We start from the raw sequence: 17741 nt of genomic DNA, 5'->3' as shown, positions 1-17741 counted from the left end.
CTGCTACTCCAGGTTGGTTTTAAAAATAGAAACCTCTGGGACAATTTCAGCTTTTGGTTCCCCGATCAGTCTGTATTTCTTCCCATTCTCCTTTAGCCTACAATTAGAAGGCTTGTTGATTTTCATGAATTTCTTAGAAGAGTCCTTTACAGACTTGGAAATATACTTGATGAAGGACTCATTATTGCTTACTTAACAACAGTTGCTTCTTACATTTTACTCAGAAACGAACTGTGGTGGACATTATTGGTTGGGTTCCCATCATCAATTCCCCTCTTTTCCTCCCTAGAGGCACCCAGATTTTCCTAGGAGGAAGTGCCCCTCCCTTTATAATCAATAATGTTGTTTAGGTGGATTTGACCTCATTATGTTGGACTAAATTTAAGTGAACTTTTTAGGAGTATACATAAGGCCTAAAAAACACTAATATACATTAAGTTAGCATGACTTTACAACATCATGTACTGAAAAGACCTGAGGGTGGCTTTTGGCAGTAAGCAATGTAAAACAGAAGTTTTGCACTGGGTGTAAGATGAAGTAAAATTGAGTTAGCCACTAATTGATTGTGTTAATCAACACAATTGATTAATCTGCCATCGTCCCATTCCTCCCCAAAAAACCATCGTAATAAATGCGAAAGAAGACTAGAGCCACTCTGCTATGCACCAAAGTATGTTGTCTTTAGTTTTGTGTATATTCAGAAGGAAGGATGTGAAGAAATTGGAAGCCTTGTTAGCTTAAATAACTGAGAATTTAGAGATTTTGGTGGGCAGCTCTGGTAGATATTAAGGAATCTCACAGTAGGAGCCGTCTTTAAACATATGAAGAATTATCATTTGGAAAAGAAGTTAGACTTGGTTTGAGTCAGAATTGTTTGAGGTTAAAAGTGTGAGCCTTGAAATCAAACTCCTTAGATCACATCTCAGACCTGCCATTTAATTAGCTATATGATTTTAGGCAACTTGCTTAGCTTCTAAATTTCCATTTTCTCAACTGTAAATCTGGGATGGTTTTGAGGATTAAATGAAAATATATGCAAAGTGCTCAGAATTGTGCCTGGCATGTACTAAATAAATGCTCAAATGTTGGTGTCGTTATTTGGTCCTACTGGATAGAGCTAGGGGCAGTGGTTTTCAATTAGAAGAGTAGTTTTATTCCTCATTGGGCACTTGCAGTATCTGAACACATTTTTGGTTGTTACAACTGAGGGAAGTAGTACTACTAGCATCTAGTAGGTGGAAGCCAGGGATGCTGCTAAACATCCTTTAATGCAGAGGACAGCTCCCCACAACAAAGAATTAACTGTTCCAAAACCCTGAAACTAGTGTCAGGTAAAAAGTTTTAACTAAACTTTTTAAATTATTTTTTTAATTTAATTTTATTATTATTTTCAAGTATACAGTACATTGGTTAGACATTTATATAGTTTATAAAATGATCCCCCTATAATTGCTCTTTCTCTCCTCTGGCTCGCCACCTAGCCATTACATTAATGCTGACTACATTCCCTATGCTATGTTCCCCATCATCGTGACTGTCTATCAACTACTAATTTGTACTTTAGCACCCCTCCCCTCTCTCCGTTACCAAATTGTCCTCTATATTTATGAGTCTGTTTTTGATTAGTTTGTTCTTTTTGTTCCACATATAAGTGAAATCATATGGTATTTATCTTGCTGTGTCTGACTCATTTCACTCAACATAATAACCTCTAGGTCCATCCATGTTGTTGCAAATGGTAAGAATTCATTTTTTAATGACTGAGTAATATTCCATTGTATATATGAACTATAACTTCTTATCCAATCATCTGTTGATGGGTATTTAGGTTGCTTCCATATCTTGGCTATTATAAATTGTGCTGCCATGAATGTAGGGGTGCATAGATCTTTACGAATTATTGTTTTGGATTTCATTAAAAATGGATATACCTTTTGACCCAGCAGTTGCACAATACCCAGAAGTGCAATTGCTGGGTCAAAAGGTATATCCATTTTTAATTTTTGAGAAACCTCCAGACTGTTTTCCATAGCGGCCGTACTAAGCTTTCATATTAAGAAAAAACTGTCTGAGTCAGAGCTTTCAAAAAGATAGAACAAAACTGTTAAAAAGAAAATAACCAGTTTTCTTCCCTGTTATTACAGCAATATGTCAGCCAATTCATGGGGACTTTGTAAATGAGATTCAGAAATTAGATAGGTGTTTGGACTGATTTTCTAAGAGAATTTTCCTAAAGTTAGATTCTTGTGTTTCTGTAGGTATTTCTGAGAAGAGTTAGGAATACTGAATGACAAATATCAAAGGGCCTCTGATGCATATTCCCTTATTCTTTAATTTTATCAATCTAATTACAGTGTAACTTAGAATTTTAATTTTAATTCGTTTAATGCTTAAAATTTTAGTATGAGGGGTAGGGGAGGGAATTTAGTGGAACAAGTCAGTTTGTGTTTTAAGAAGGCCATTTGGAAGTACGAGTGATTGTGAGATAGCTGTAATAGCTTTATAGAAATCAACTTTGTGAAACTAATTTGTTAAAATAATCATAATCATCTGATAAATATTTCTAAAACGAAATTGTTTATTTGTACTTCATATGTTTTTTTCCATGGGTTGAATTTTCTTTTCTCCCTTGAATAATAAATACAAAAGATGCTCCAAAAGGTTTTTAAAAATAATTATAATTTTTAAAGCACCATTTAAGTACTCGGTTGTGTATGCATATAATACTATTCTCAATCATGAACCACACCCAGAACAGTAACTGGCACAAAATATCATTTAGTAAATATTTGTTGAATGACCAATCAGTAGATCTAAAATATATTTGACTATTAATTTAGATCTGCACAATTATTAATAGTGGTTAGCTGTTTTTAAGAAATACTTTATTATTTTCCATGGTAGAAAGTTACTTGAGAAGAATGTTAAGTATTTTACTCTCATTCTTATTAAGTAAAATGGAACTTCCTTTTTTTAGGTTGCTCAGGCCAAAATCATAGTCATCCATCACTCCCTTCTCTCGTCTCTTACATTTAATCAAATTCCAAAGTCTTGTTCTTCATTATGTAGTCTCGTGCCCTCTACCACATACCATTGCCACAACCCTGGTCCAAGTCACTTTTAACTTTTACCTGGATTTTCAATTGCCTCTGAAATGGTCACTTGAATTTTACCTTTGCCCCCTTTTTCTATTGTCCACTTGATCTAACATACATTAGATCAAGTAATTCGTACTTCAGTGGTACCTGTTTCACTCAGATCAAAAGCAGAAACCCTTTAAACATTCCTTCGAGGCCCTTCATGATCTGGTTTTTGTCTTGTCTCTCTGAGCTCATCTTTTAATACTATTCTTGCATTTTGTGCTCCAGTTATCCTGGCCTTTTTGATTGCCTTGAAAAAACCAAAGATTACTCTTGCCCAAGGCCTTTGTACCTGTTCTTCCCTCGTATGTTCTTATAGTTCTGTTTCTTACTTCCTTGGGTCTTTGCTCAGACATTGTCTCATCAGAGTCCTACCTTGACCACTCTTTGTAAAATAGAACCTCTCACCTCAAAACCATGGCTCTGTCCTTTTTACCCTGCTTTATTTTACCTTGCAGCATTTATCACCATATGACATTTAATGTATTTATTTTATATGTTCTATGTTTTTTCTCTAACAGAATGTATTAATTTTGAAGGCAGAGACTGTCTTGGTTATATCCACCAGAACTAGAATAGTAAGTAGCATGTGATAGGTGTTCAGTGAATATTTGATAGAGTTGAATTGCTGGGGAGGGGATAAGAATATTTTGTTATTATAGTTATTTTAGTTATTGTATATTGCAAGCACTTGAATACTTACTGATGATTTAAAACTGTAATTTTTTTAGAACTAAAAAAGTTAGCAGTATAATGAATTAAATATTACAGCTTCAATTCAGAGACTCTTCAATTTGTAGAGGTGCTTGCCTAGCAACACCTTTGTTTATTAAAGTTCAAAAGCCGGAAACAAGGTAATAGATATTTTTGATTATTAAAAGCAAACGAAACCTCCTGCTCTATACTCTTTACATGAAATTTATTTTTATCAGTTGGCAGAACTTTTACCTTGATAGTAAAATGTTAAAGTTTGGCTACTAAGGGATATATTTCTGTCAAAATTTCAATGTCTAGGTCTACCATTTGATTTTTTAATTTTTATTTATTTATTTTATTTTATTTTTATTCTGGGCAAGGCAACCTTTGGTTGACCTCACAGATTGCAAGGACTTTGTCAGCTTACAATCCTTTATTTTTTATTTATTATGCCTGCAGCATCTGGTCTTCCTAGGTGGTCTCCCATCCAAGTACTAACCAGGCCCAACCCTGCTTAGCTTCCGAGATCAGACGGGATCGGGCTTGTTCAGGATGGCATGGCTGTAGACTCTACAATTTGATTTTAAAGATGCTTTTAGAATAGTCATATAGCAGTACATCAAACTCTTGCCGCTGCTACTGCTTCTCACTGGAGTTGCTGACATATCTGACAATGGGATTGTAGGAAGAAGAGAAATATGTCCGGATTTAGGACTAGTATTAGAACTATTCTTGGCTATATTTCTTGCTAAAATGGTCTTTAGGTGGGGTAATCTGGGATTAAGTATTACTTAAAATATTTCTATGGAATAAATGCATCAAAAAAAGACGTTCAGGTGACCTTTGAGAGCATAGCCCATCCCTCAGTTGAGAACTGCCTTTTTCAGTAATTAGCTTTTGTTCCTTGGGAAACTGACCTAGTATATTAAACAGAACAAAAAAGCTTATAGAAAAGGCTAATTGACAGAAAAGAGAAAAGATGAGAGAAATTTGCATTTCTTCTGTTGATAATAGATTTAGAAGTTTGACAGCATTTCTTATGTCATCACAGTTACTGACATCCCTGAGGATTGGCAGACATTTTCTGTAAAGGGCTAGATAGTAAATATTTTTGGCTGTGTGGGCTATACACAGTTTCTGTCGCAACTACTCAGTTTTGCTACTAGCATGAAAGCAGCCATAAACAATATATTAATGAAGGAACATGGTTGTATTCTAATAAAGCTATTTACAGAATAGCTAAAGGCTTGAATTTGGCCCCTTGGCCATAGTTTGTGAATTCTAAGCTTGATTATATGTTTAAAACACCTTGTAAACCATAAAGCTGTATCTGTGTCTTTACACATACATATGTTAGTATGTGACAAGGAATAAAGAGTTGCCAAAGGGAAATATTTAGATGTTATAAATACCCTGAAATTTCAGCTTAATTCAATAAACATTAATAAGATGCACCAGATTATGTTAGTTGCTGAAAATGTTTAAAAATAAATAAGTAAGGTAATTGCCTGAAATGCTGTAAGGTTGGCCATGTGTATACTACATAAAGATACCGTACATAAGTTTCATTCACTTGTATATATTTTACATTTTATTTATATTTACATATACTTGTATTTAAATTATATTTTTAATGTTTTAGTATATTTGATAATAACTTCTGTCAGAGCAGCAGTTCTAGTAATACCAGTTACTTCTGGAAATTTTTCATGTATTTTTTCTTTGATAATTTACTTCCCTTTGTTCTTTCTGAAACATATTAGTTAAATGTTGACCTCCTTCAATAATCCTCTAATTTCCTCATTCTTTTCTTCTTATTTTTCATTTCTTTGTCCTTTTATTCCCAATTTTTCTTTTCATTCTTTTAAAAAATTTATGCCATTGTGTTTTGAATTTCTTCTCAACTTTCTCATTCTCTAAATTAAAAAAAAAAATAGCATCCTTGTCTTTGTTTTATGGGTATAGTACCTTTTATATCACTGAGTTTATTGTTTTGCTTTTTTTTTTGTCTCTACATTGTCTATTGCTTTTTAAAATTATGTTTATTAAACTTTTTATTGTGAAATAATTTTAGATTTGCAAGAAATTGCAAAAGTGAGTTTCTGAGTACTCTTTACTCAGCTTCCCTCAGTGATAACATCTCACATAAATGTAGTACATTATCAAACCAGGAAATTGACCTTAGTACAATACTATAAACTATAGACATCAGTTTTTATATGCACTTTTTTCTGGTATATAGTCTATGATATCATATATACATTTGTGTAACTACCACCACAAACAGCATACAGAACTGTTCCATCACCACAAAGAAAGTACATCATGCCTCCCTTTAAGAGTCACACCCTTTCCCCATCCCTAACTTTTGGCAACCCTTGATTTGTTCTCCATCACTGTATTTCTCTCATTTTGAGAATATTCTATAAATAGAATCTGATAGTATGTAAACTTTTGGGATTTTTTTTTTTAAATTTAGCATAATGCCTTTGAGATCCATTCACATTGTTGCATGTATTTGTAGTTCTCTTTTTCTTTTTTAAAATTTATTTTTTAATTACCGTTGACATACAATATTATATTAGTTTCAGGTTTACAATACAGTGACATTTATATAGCTTATGAAGTGATCACCTTGATGAGTCTAGTACCCATCTGACACCATATGTAGTTATTACAATAGTTTGACTATATTCCCTGGGCTGTACTTTACATCCCTGTCACTATTTTGTATCTGCCAGTTTGTCACCTTTTTCATATGTCTTTTTCACTCATCCTTCCAATCGCCCTCTCACCTGGTGACCACCAGTTTGTTCTCTGTATTTATGAGTTTGTTTATGTTTTGTTTGTTTAGTTTGTTTTTTAGAGTCCACATATAAGTGAAATCATATAGTATTTGTTTTTCTCTGGTTTATTTCACTTAGTTAATACCTTCTAGGTCTATTCATGTTGTTACAAATGGTGAGATTTCATTCTTTTTTATGGCTAAGTAACATTTCATTGTATGTGTGTATCACATCTTTATCCATTTATCTATCCATGGACTCTTAGGTTGCTTTTATATCTTGGCTATTGTAAATAATGCTGCATTGAAGATAGGGGTACATATATCTTTTCAAATTAGTGTTTTGGATTTCTTCAGGTAAATACCCAGAAGTGAAATTGCTGGGTCATATGGTAGTTCTGTTTTTAAGTTTTTGAGGAACCTCCATGCTATTTTCCATAGTTGCTGTACTTATTTAAAATCCCACCAGCTGTGTATGAGAGATTTGGTAATAAGAGTATATGTTTAAGGTGGGTTTATTTACATAACTAGGGGTGGTGGAAATGATGTACCTTAGTTGTTAAAATCTTAGCAGATTCACGATTAAGGTTTAGGTAATAACTTTATTGAGTAATAAATATCGATTTGTGAAATTTTCAAGGAGACCAGTTGGAGATGGTAGTTGTTTTTAATCTGATTGTAGAAATGCTTTTGGTTTCATGAGAACATGAACATGTTACAAGAGGAAGATGCAAGAATCCGTGTAGGTTGGTGAAAGATCGCTTAGTGAATTCTGTTAAAAACACGAGAGGAAAAGATTAACTATTAGGAGAAAAAAGGCATGACTTTATTAAATGTAATTCCTATGGCTAAGTAGCAGTTCCCTGGGAGGGTAGCCTTAAGCACGCTGTGTTTTGGCCAAGCGGCCAATTCTGGAGTATAGTTTGGTAAGTTGTGACCTTTGTATGCACTCATGAAACCTTGCAACAATCAAGGTAATGAATATATCTGTCACACTCAAAAGTTTTCTTGGGGTCCTCTGTAACCCTTCTGCCCCTTCCAACTCCAGTACTCCATGTCCAGACAACCACCAGTCTGTTTTCTGACACTATTCATTAGTTTGTATTTCCTAGAATTTGATATAAATGTACCCTTTTTTGACAGGGGAGAGTATTTGGCTTTTTACACTCAGCATAGTTATTTTGAGCTTGATCCATGTTAATTTGTATCAGTAGTTCATTCCTTTTTATTATTGAATAGTGTTCTATTGTAAGAATGTAGCACAAATTGTTTATCCAATCACCTGTTCATAGACATTTAGGTTGTTTCCAATTTAGGGCTATTACAAATAAAGCTACTAACAATGCTTGCATCTTTTCACAGACACATGCTTTTATTTCTTTTGGGTGAATACCTAAAATAGAATGGCTGGATTATATTGGCTAGTGTATTTTTAACTTTTTAAGAAACTGTCAAGTTATTTTCTGAAACCGTTTCCAAACTGGTGGTACCATTTTACCTTAGTATGTAAGAGTTCCATTTCATATACATATTCACCAACACTAGATATTGTCAGTCTTTTTATTTAGCCATTCAGATAGATGTGAAATGGTGTCACATTATGGTTTTAATTTGTATTTCCTTAATGACTAATGATATTCAGCATCTTTCATGTACTTTTTTTGTATACCTTAAATCTTTTGCTTATTTCTTTGAGAGTTCTTTATATATATTCTCGATACAAGTCCTTTATCAGATATATGGTTTTATTCTCTTAACAGTGATATCAGGAGAGCATTTGGTCTTTGACTACTAAGTGTGATATTGGCTCTAGGTTTTCCATAGATATCTTTTATCCAACTGATGAAATTCCATTGTATTCCTGCTTTGCTGAGCTTTTTTGTTTTTAAATCAGGAATGGATTTTGGATTTTGTTAAATGTATTTTCTACATATATTGAGCTACAGATTTTTTCTTCATTAATTTGTTAATGTGATGAATTACATTGATTGACTTTTGAATATTTGGCTAATCTTGCATTTTTAGAATTAAGGTCATTATTAGGTTATGATGTATGGACATTTTTATATATTGCTATTTTATATATTTTATATTTTATATAAATTATATATTTTATATATTGCTATATTCGAATTATTAAAATTTTGTTTAAAATATTTTCATCCGTGTTCCGAGTGATATAGATTTGTGGTTTTCTTGTAACGTCTTTGTCTGATTTTGGTATCTGGGTAATGTTGGCCTCTTAGAATGAGTTAGGGTAATATCTTTTCTTTAATTTTCTGGAAGAATTTGTGTAGGATTGATATTTCTACCATAAAAGCTTGGTTGAATTCATAGGTGAAACCATCTGGGCCTGAAGTTTTCTTAGAGGGAAAGTTCTTAACTACAAATTCAATATTTTAACATAGAGCTATTCACCTTATCTGTTTCTTCTTGAGTGCATTTTTGGTATTCTGGAATTTGTTCAGTTTGTCTAAGTTGATGAGCTTTTTTGCATAAAATTGTTTATAATATTCTTCTCTCATTCTTTTACTGTATGTAACCTTTGTAGTGATATCAGCTTTTTCATTTCCAAAATGCAAATCTTTGCATTTTTTTCTAGTCTAGCTAGAGGTTTATAAATTTTAATAATCTTTTCAAAGAACCAGTTTTTGTTTTAATTGGTTTACCCTATTCTTTTTTCTGTTTTCTATTATTTCAGTTTCCATTCTGATCTTTATTTATTTTGTCTACTTTCTTTGTTTGCTCTTTGTCTAGTTTCTCAAGGTGGAAACTTAACATGATTTTTCTTAGATTTTCTTTTCTAATATAAGCACTTAATACTATAATTTGCTCCCTAGCTGCTGTTATATGTCATGTCATTCCACGTATTTTGATATGATAGGTGTTTTATTCACTTAAAAATTATCTGTTTTCCTTTCTGATTTTTTCTTTGCTCCATAAGTTATTCAAAAAGGTGTTATTTTATTTCTAAATATCTGGAGATTTTCCAGATATCTTTCTGTTACTGAATTTTTATTTAATCATTATAATCTGAGAATATACTTTGTATGATTAAATTCTTTTTAATTTATCGAGATTTGTTGGCCAGAATGTGATTTGTCTTGATAAATTTTCTGTGTACACATGAAAATTATGAGTTTTCTGTGCTTGTTGGCCACAATGTTCTATAAATGTCAGGTCAAGCCAGTTGATAGTGTTCAAATTTTATTCATCTTTACTGATTTCTGTCTACTTGCTTGGCCAAATATTATGAGTGGGGTATTGAAATTTCTTGCTATAAATGTGAATTGTCTCATTCTCTTTGTCATTTTATCAGTTTTTTCTTCATATATTTTGAACCTCTGTTTTGAGGCAGAAGAACTTTGGGGGTTTTTAAGTGCTGTTAATAAATTTATCCCTTTATCCTTATGAAATGCCTTGGTAATATTCTTTGCTCTGAGGTCTACTTTGTCTTATACTAGTTTAGTCACTCTTTCTTTTGATAAGTGTTAGCATAGTTTATCTTTTCTTATCCTTTTATATTGAACCTCTTTGTACTTTTATAGTTAAAGTGTACTTTTTGTAGGCAGCATATAGTTGGGTCTGGCTTTTATATCTACTCAGATAATCTTTACTTTTTATGGCTTAGATCATTTACATTTAATGTGATTATAGATATGGCTATGGTTAAGTCTGTTATCTTGCTGTTTTATTTTCTGTTTGTCTCTTTTATTCTTGTTACCCTGTCCTCCTCTTTTTTCTTTGTCTCTTTTGGATTGTATCTTTTTTATGATTTCATTTTATCTCCTTTGTTTGATTATTAGCTATAATTCTTTGTTTCCTTTAGTGGCTGATTTAGGGCTTATAATATACGTTTTTAATTTATCAGTCTACCTTCAAGTGCTATTATACCATTTGTTGTATAGTGTAAGAGCCTTACACTAGTGTACTTCTATGTCTTTCCTCTCAAACTTTGTGCTATTATAGTCATATGTATATGTTATAAACCCCATACTATATTGTTATAATTATTGTTTAAACTAATATTTTAAAGATATTTAAACAACAGAAAAAAATGATATATTTTCCTATGTAGCTACCATTTTCAATGTTCTTAATTCCTTTGTGTAGATTCATATTTTCATCCGACATTATTTTTTCTTTTGCCTGACGGGCTTCCTTTAATTTTTCTTATAGTGGAAGTGTGCTCATGATGAATTTATTTATCTCTTTTTGTGTGTCTGAAAATGCATTTTCCCATTATTTTTGAAAGATGTTTTTACTGGATATAACATGAAGATTGACAGGTTTTTTGGTTTGTTTTGCTTCATTTTTATATTTTATTTTTTCATAAAATATGTTTGGAATTTGTTGTGCATATTGCATCTATAGGTTTGTAGTTTTTCACTACATTTTAAGACCTGATTTCTTCAAATATTTTTTCTCTTCTCCACCTCTCTTCCTTTATGGACTCCATTTTTTATACTTATATTATGACACTTAAAGTTGATCCACAGTTCACTCGTGCTCTATTTGTCTAGTTTTCGTGTTTCATTTTGCATTATTTCCTATTGCTGTGTCTTCAGATTCATGAATATTTTCTTTTATAATGTGTAATCTTCATTAGTTTCATTCAGTGTATTTTTCATCTCAGACATCGTCATTTTTATCTCTGGAAGCTTGATTTGAATCTTTTTTTTGATCTTGTGTATCTCTACGTAATTTTTTGGAGGAATATGGTTATACTGACTGTTTTAATTGTCTTCGTTTCTAATTCTAAGATGTGTGTCAGTTTTGGGTTGATTTGGTTGACGTTTTTTTCCCCCCTTATAGGTTATGTTTTCCTGCAGCTTCGTATGCCTGATAATTTTAAAAAATAAGTTTATTTATTTAAATTAGTTTCAAATATACAGTATATTAGGTAGACATCTATAATGTTCATAAAACAATCCTCCAATTGCTCCCTCCCTCCCCTGGCCCTCCACTTAGCCATCATATTAACGCTAACTGCATTCCTTCTTCCATGCTCCCTGTGCCCAACTATCTACTACTAATTTGTACTTCTTTAACCCTTCACTCCATTCTCCCAGCCTCCCAACCACTCTCCCCTCTGTCTGTCACTAAATTGTCCACTATATTTGTGAGTCTGTTTTTGATTAGTTTGTTTCTTTTGTTCCTTAGATACTGCATATAAGTGAAATCATATGGTATCTATCTTTCTCTGTCTGACATTTCACTCAGCATAATAACCTCTAGATCCATCCATGTCATTGCAAATGATAAGATTTCACTTTTTTTAAATGGCTAAGTAATATTCCATTGTATATATGAACCATAATTTATTTAATCATCTGTTGATGGGCATTTAGGTTGCTTCCATATCTTGGCTATTGTTAATTGTGCTGCCATGAATATTGGAGTGCAATGATTGTTTTGGTTTTCTTTGGATAAATAACCAGAAGTGCAATTGCTGTCTTTATCAATTCTGTGTTTGTATCTGCTGATCCATTTTTTTCCTGATTATGGATAATATCTCCATAGTGGCTGTGCCTGATAATTTTTTATTGGATGCTATACATTGTGAATTTTATCTTGTTTGGTTGCTGGATATTTTTGTATTTGTATAAATATTCTTGAACTTTGTTTTAGTTTGGTTCACTTTAGTTACTTGGAACAATTTGAGTCTTTCAGGTCTTGCTGTTAAGATTTATTAGCTGTGACTATGGTAGTGCTCCAATTATTTCCCGTTGCAGAGCCAAGACCTTTCAGAATCTCACCGCAGTGCCCCTATGAGGTTTATGAGATTTTCCAGCCTGACTGAGAGGAACAGGCCCTATGTGAATCCTGGGCATCTTCTCCTCTAATCCTTTGAGTTAATTTCCCCTCTCTGGTACTCTTTCCTAACTCTAGCCATCTATTGTGCCCAACCTCTCAGCTCCGTATTTTTAACTCAGAGTTCACCAGATTTTGCCTTGGTTTTGCCTCCTTGTGTTTACTCTGGAAACTCTCTCAGGTTAATAATTTGGGCAGTTGTTAGGCTTATCTCATTTGTTTTCCATCTTTCAAGGATCACTCTCTTTGCATGATGTACTGTGTCTTGCAAACCATTGTTTCATATATTTCATCCATCTTGGGAACTTGTTTTAGAAAGGAAAGTAAATTCAGTCCTTATTACTTTGTCGTGGCTAGATTTGAGGGCTAATGTACTTTTTATCTCCTTACCTGTCCTCAATTTATATATCACAAATTCTTTTAAATGCAGCATGAAGCAGAATTATCTACTCTGAACCTGCTTGTCCTCATTTTATTTTGCGCACATTAATTATTTTTACCCTAAGAGTGCTTTCCCGATCTAAAATTATTTAATTAAATAGAGTAGGACATAATTAGTCTTTCATGACATCTGATTTTGAAGGTCTGATTCAGAGTATCTCTCATGTGGGAATGAAAGTAAAGGAAGGAAGTATATTATAATATCTTTTACATTTAAAATCTAAACAGTTTAGAAGTGAAGCCAGTATTTCAACAGAATGCTTACCAGTATTTCATGTTTCAGCTACAGAGATGTCTGGTGGAAACATTTTTTTGATGAGTTTGCTTGGCCTTTACTCAAATTGAACATTTATCCTGCATTTGCCTTGGTTGTAGTTGTATTTGTACATTGTGCATTAAATTATTAATTAGATTCATATTTAGAAAATGTGCTTAGCACATTTTTGTAACTTAGCAGCCAGAATAATCTTAGGAGTTATTTTTTAAATATATTATTCTTGATCTATTTGTATAGATTCCTTTCTTTTTTCTACTTTAGGACTTGAATCAGAAAATCTATTGTTTCTGATGTAAGGTTTTTAACATAAATGCATTAAGATCTTTTAATTTGTTCTGTTTGAAGAGAAAGATTATGTTCTAAAGATGCAATCCTACTCTGATCTTTTTCACTAGAAAAAGGTAGGAGTAGAATTTTTCTTTTCTGTAGGTTTATAAGAGACAGTGACTGATAAAGGCTGATAGTTTGGTTGCCTTTATTTCTCTACAAGTAACTCTTAGGGTAAATACAAGTCAGCCCTATCTTTTGTCTTCGTAGTCTGTTACAGTGAGGTGATAACTGATTTTCATGACGTAGCAAACCACTAAAATAGCAAAACTAGTATTATAACTAATAAGCCAACAGAGGAGATGACCTTGAAGCACTGCAGGATTTAAAACTGAATCATCAGGAAGATTAAATTTTAAATAATTTCAGTGAAGGAGAGCAGGGTAATAATATAGAAAGGGTACTGGAATGAATCAAAAGACTTAGGTTGCATTATTATTAGCATACACACTAAATACTATGTGACTCTGAGCAAGTCTTGTAATTTTGAACTTTAATATCCTCATCTGTCATAACTAAACAAACTAATATTTACTGGGTGATTCTACTGTCCTGGGTACATTGCTAGTCAGCCTACTTATACTTTATTTATTTAATCCTAATATTAAGTTTATAAAGTAAAGATTAACTTACTCAAAAAGTTAATCTTTCTGGGCTTTACTTTTCTCATCTTTTATTTAAAAAATGAGGAAACTAAGCTTCCAAAATGTTAAGTAATATTCAGCATTTTGAGCATTCATGTATTAAAGGACGATTTGATTCTAAGTCTTTATTACTCTAAAGCCATAAAGTTCCTTTTATTTCTTCTGTTTTATATAAAACACTTTAATGTTTTTAAACCATAAACTATGGCATATGCTAAAATTGTAAATTTCCAAAATGCCTGAGGTCTGGCGCTCTCATTTTTGTTTCTGTCAGTTTTCCTACTGCAATGTATTTTGATTATTAAAATCTTATCTATTTGTCAGTGCCTGGTTCACTGGTGACTGACCTTAATCTACGGTGGTGTCTTCTTCTTCCTCTGAGATCTTCAAGCATTTATCACTCACTTGTTATATATGTATTTGAGCTACATTTAGTCATTTTACATTTGAATTTGGGATACCTCTTGAATTGTTGAAATTTCTACATATTCATGTTTTACTGCTACACTTAAATCAAGCTTCTTGAGGGAGCTTCTCTGCTATCATGTAGCACAGCATTGCACACATAGTACCAATAACTTAATAAATAATTGTGTGAATGAATTCTGTCAACTAGACTATTTTCATTATCATTCTCCATTATTCACATTTCATGTGTAAATTTACATACGATGTCTTAAAATTTTAAATTCTGTGACTTTACACAGTCAGTGCAGTTAAGCTTTTTAGAGAAATGTTTTTAAAAATTTTGAAAAGAGTTCAATCAAAATCAAATGAGTTAGTTGATTGAAGTTAGCATGTAGACTTATTTTATATATTTGACAGGGAGGCCATTTACTTTCCCCGCTCCCTCAGCTTTTTAAGAGTTCCAGAAGCTGGTGTTCTTTCCCTCTTCTTCCCTCCACCCCCGACAATCAAAGAAATCAATAGAACATTTGAGTAATATTGAGGAGATCTGGGTGGTTACAACCACTAGTACTAATACTAGTAGTATTACTGCTATTACTTACTCAAAAGTCAGTTAATCTTTCTGGGCTTTACTTTTCTCATCCTTAAAAAAACTGTGTTGGATTTATGTGATCTTTAAAGACATAGGCCCCTGAATTTATAACACCTATAGGTTTGAGGTAAATTAGGTTTCAGAAATGTAAAGTATCATTTGATTCTTGCCCTTCAAAATATTAGTAGTTTTATGTTAATTGGTTTTGTTTAAACTGTTTGTGTCTCATGTTTTATGGTTAATTTTCTTTTGTAATTTATCAGTACTCCCTCACGTATTGCTAAAGGAGTTGTCGACCACACCAAAATGAGTCTACATGGTGCTAGTGGAGGACATGAGAGATCAAGAGATAGACGAAGGTCAAGTGACAGATCACGAGATTCATCTCATGAAAGAACAGAATCACAACTCACTCCTTGTATTAGAAATGTCACTTCTCCAACAAGACAGCACCATGTTGGTAGGTAAATCAACTAACTTTCCCAACAATTTTTTAAAGCATGCATTACCTTTTTAAAGTAGTAATGACAATGGATTGTGCTTAATACTTCAGAATATAATTAACTTTTTACTTTTATTCAGTTGCTGTTAGGTCCCGGAGGGCCCTATCCCTTACCCCCATAGCGTGGGAACCAGACTCTCCTCCCTTACCTTTTGAGTGGGAACCGGACCTTGCAATGTCTGGGTTGGCAACACTACATGCTCACGTCCCGTTTCACCAGACTTTCCTCCCTTCCTCAATTTACCCACCCAAAATATTTCCACTGAAAAAGCCCACCTCAAGCCCCGTATAAATTTTAGGTCCCCTCACATTTGGGGCTGATGCCATCTTTGGCTCAGCCCGGCTGTCACTCTGCTGCAATAAACCTTGCTTAATCCCTTCGACCTTGTGTGTTCCTCCTTTGGTGAACCTAACAGTTGCTCCTGTTTTAACTTAGCTTGGTTCTTGCTGTGAAAAAAACAGTTTATTATATGAAACTTAAAAATGAATTATTTTTAAGACTCTTAAAAAGTCTTATAAAAGAATTAGTTTGAAAAGCCTTTATAATTGTGACATGTAGATATACAAATTTTGTCAAGTTGATTTTTATCATATGAGATATAACAGTGGTTTAAAGTAGTTTAAATGATTGTAATAAATACTATCAATAAATTTACTGTAAATATCAATAATATCTATAATAAATTTACTATCAATAAAAGAAAATTGATAGGAATCCTTGGTTAATCATCCTGAAAGAAAAGGAAGTGAATACTAGAATAGCCATCAGGGAGTAATTTATTTTAATTTTTGACAGTATTTCTAATAAAAATAGAAGATGAAAGGGTAGGTATGAAGTGTTTTGCTTCTTGGCAACTTGCTCACGTCTTTTTCTTCCTACACATTACTATAAATGAACACTATTATATTACCCCAGGTAAATACATTGTATGACTGTAAAGCATTAGTCTGAGGCAGAGGATTATATAAGCAATGTGAACTTGCTGATTTTCATTTTCCACTGGGGAAAGGGCTAAATATTTTAAATACCTTGACATACTATACTGTATGAGGTAGTTTCTGATTGTTATAAATCAAAGTCATTTATATTAAGGTCTAAATATATATAGAAATTGTCAATATCTAAGTAGGTCCTTGAAGTCAGACTGCTACTGATAAGCCAAAAATCAACAAAAGTGTAAATAAAAGATTATAGTTTGTTCAGTATATGGGAAGATAATAGGATATAATAAATTATTACTTTAGTAAATTTTGCTACCAACATTGTGGAAACAGGCAATAAAAGAGAGGTGTCAGAGTATCTCTGGAGATACTGCAAATCTAATTATATAATCAGTAAAGCTGTACAGAGTGTTCTAAGTAGCCTGAGTCATGGAGGAATTTGGCAAAAGCTGATGAAACTGATGAGGTAGAGGTACATTTTTAGGTCACCTTTAAAATTTAGTGATCTAGCCCCTAAAGGAAACTTAATCACAAAATCTTACTTTTAATTTCCCTTTTGTAGAATATTGGAACATCTAAAAAAATGTTCTGAATTTTAATAGTATTTCCTACCTATTAAAATTAGAGATGATAATTACATGATCCTCTAAAATTTGTAGCAGTGCTCTTTATTCAATGAAAGTGAGAAAGAAAAGAAAGTAATATATCATCAGCTATTAAAGCCACTTTGGTAGACGTTAAAAGTCATTTGAAAAAATAAATACTTCTGTCCTTAGTGAATTCTTTTATTTAGGACCTTCCTTATGTGAGTTAAATTGCTGGTTTTGAAATGCCCTTATTAACACAGATTCTAAAATTTTTACTTTGTGTTCTCAGAATAGCATACTTTTAGCATTTAGGAGAGTTTAAATCGGTATTCTTATTAATCTTTTACTAACTTTCAATGCTTACTTATTCGACTTGTGATTCTGTTCCTTGGGTTTCTATACATTTTTAAATAGAGTAATAACATAAAATTTACTTTAATTTTGATCTTAGTCTTGGCCAACATTAGTAAGCCATACATCTTTTTAAAAGCCTACAAAGGTTAAGTATTTTGGAAAACATTTTGATGCTTTTAGGTTTTATTCCTGGGAAATAAATGAATATTTATGGTGTTCTGTAAAATGTTGA

At 32.4% G+C, this 17741-nt stretch overlaps 1 protein-coding gene and 1 non-coding gene across 3 annotated transcripts in view; one reads left to right on the top strand and one right to left on the bottom strand.

The window, feature by feature from the left end:
• BTBD10 (BTB domain containing 10) overlaps window positions 1-17741 on the top strand; it is a 67451-nt gene that overhangs the window by 30595 nt on the left and 19115 nt on the right. For both annotated transcript variants that reach the window (XM_006905656.3, XM_006905657.2), the window contains one exon: window positions 15388-15584. In XM_006905656.3, the coding sequence (XP_006905718.1) occupies window positions 15388-15584 (197 nt within the window). The remainder of the gene's footprint in view (window positions 1-15387; window positions 15585-17741) is intronic.
• Window positions 4287-4405, bottom strand: LOC112469565. Its single transcript, XR_003042683.1, has one exon. It is a non-coding gene; the product is annotated as a 5S ribosomal RNA (ribosomal RNA).

This window comes from Pteropus alecto, unplaced genomic scaffold, assembly GCF_000325575.1.
Source record: "Pteropus alecto unplaced genomic scaffold, ASM32557v1 scaffold461, whole genome shotgun sequence".
Classification (NCBI taxonomy): Eukaryota; Metazoa; Chordata; class Mammalia; order Chiroptera; family Pteropodidae; genus Pteropus; species Pteropus alecto.
The sequence above is the reverse complement of the archived record's forward strand: the minus strand, read 5'-3'. Positions and strand labels throughout refer to the sequence as shown.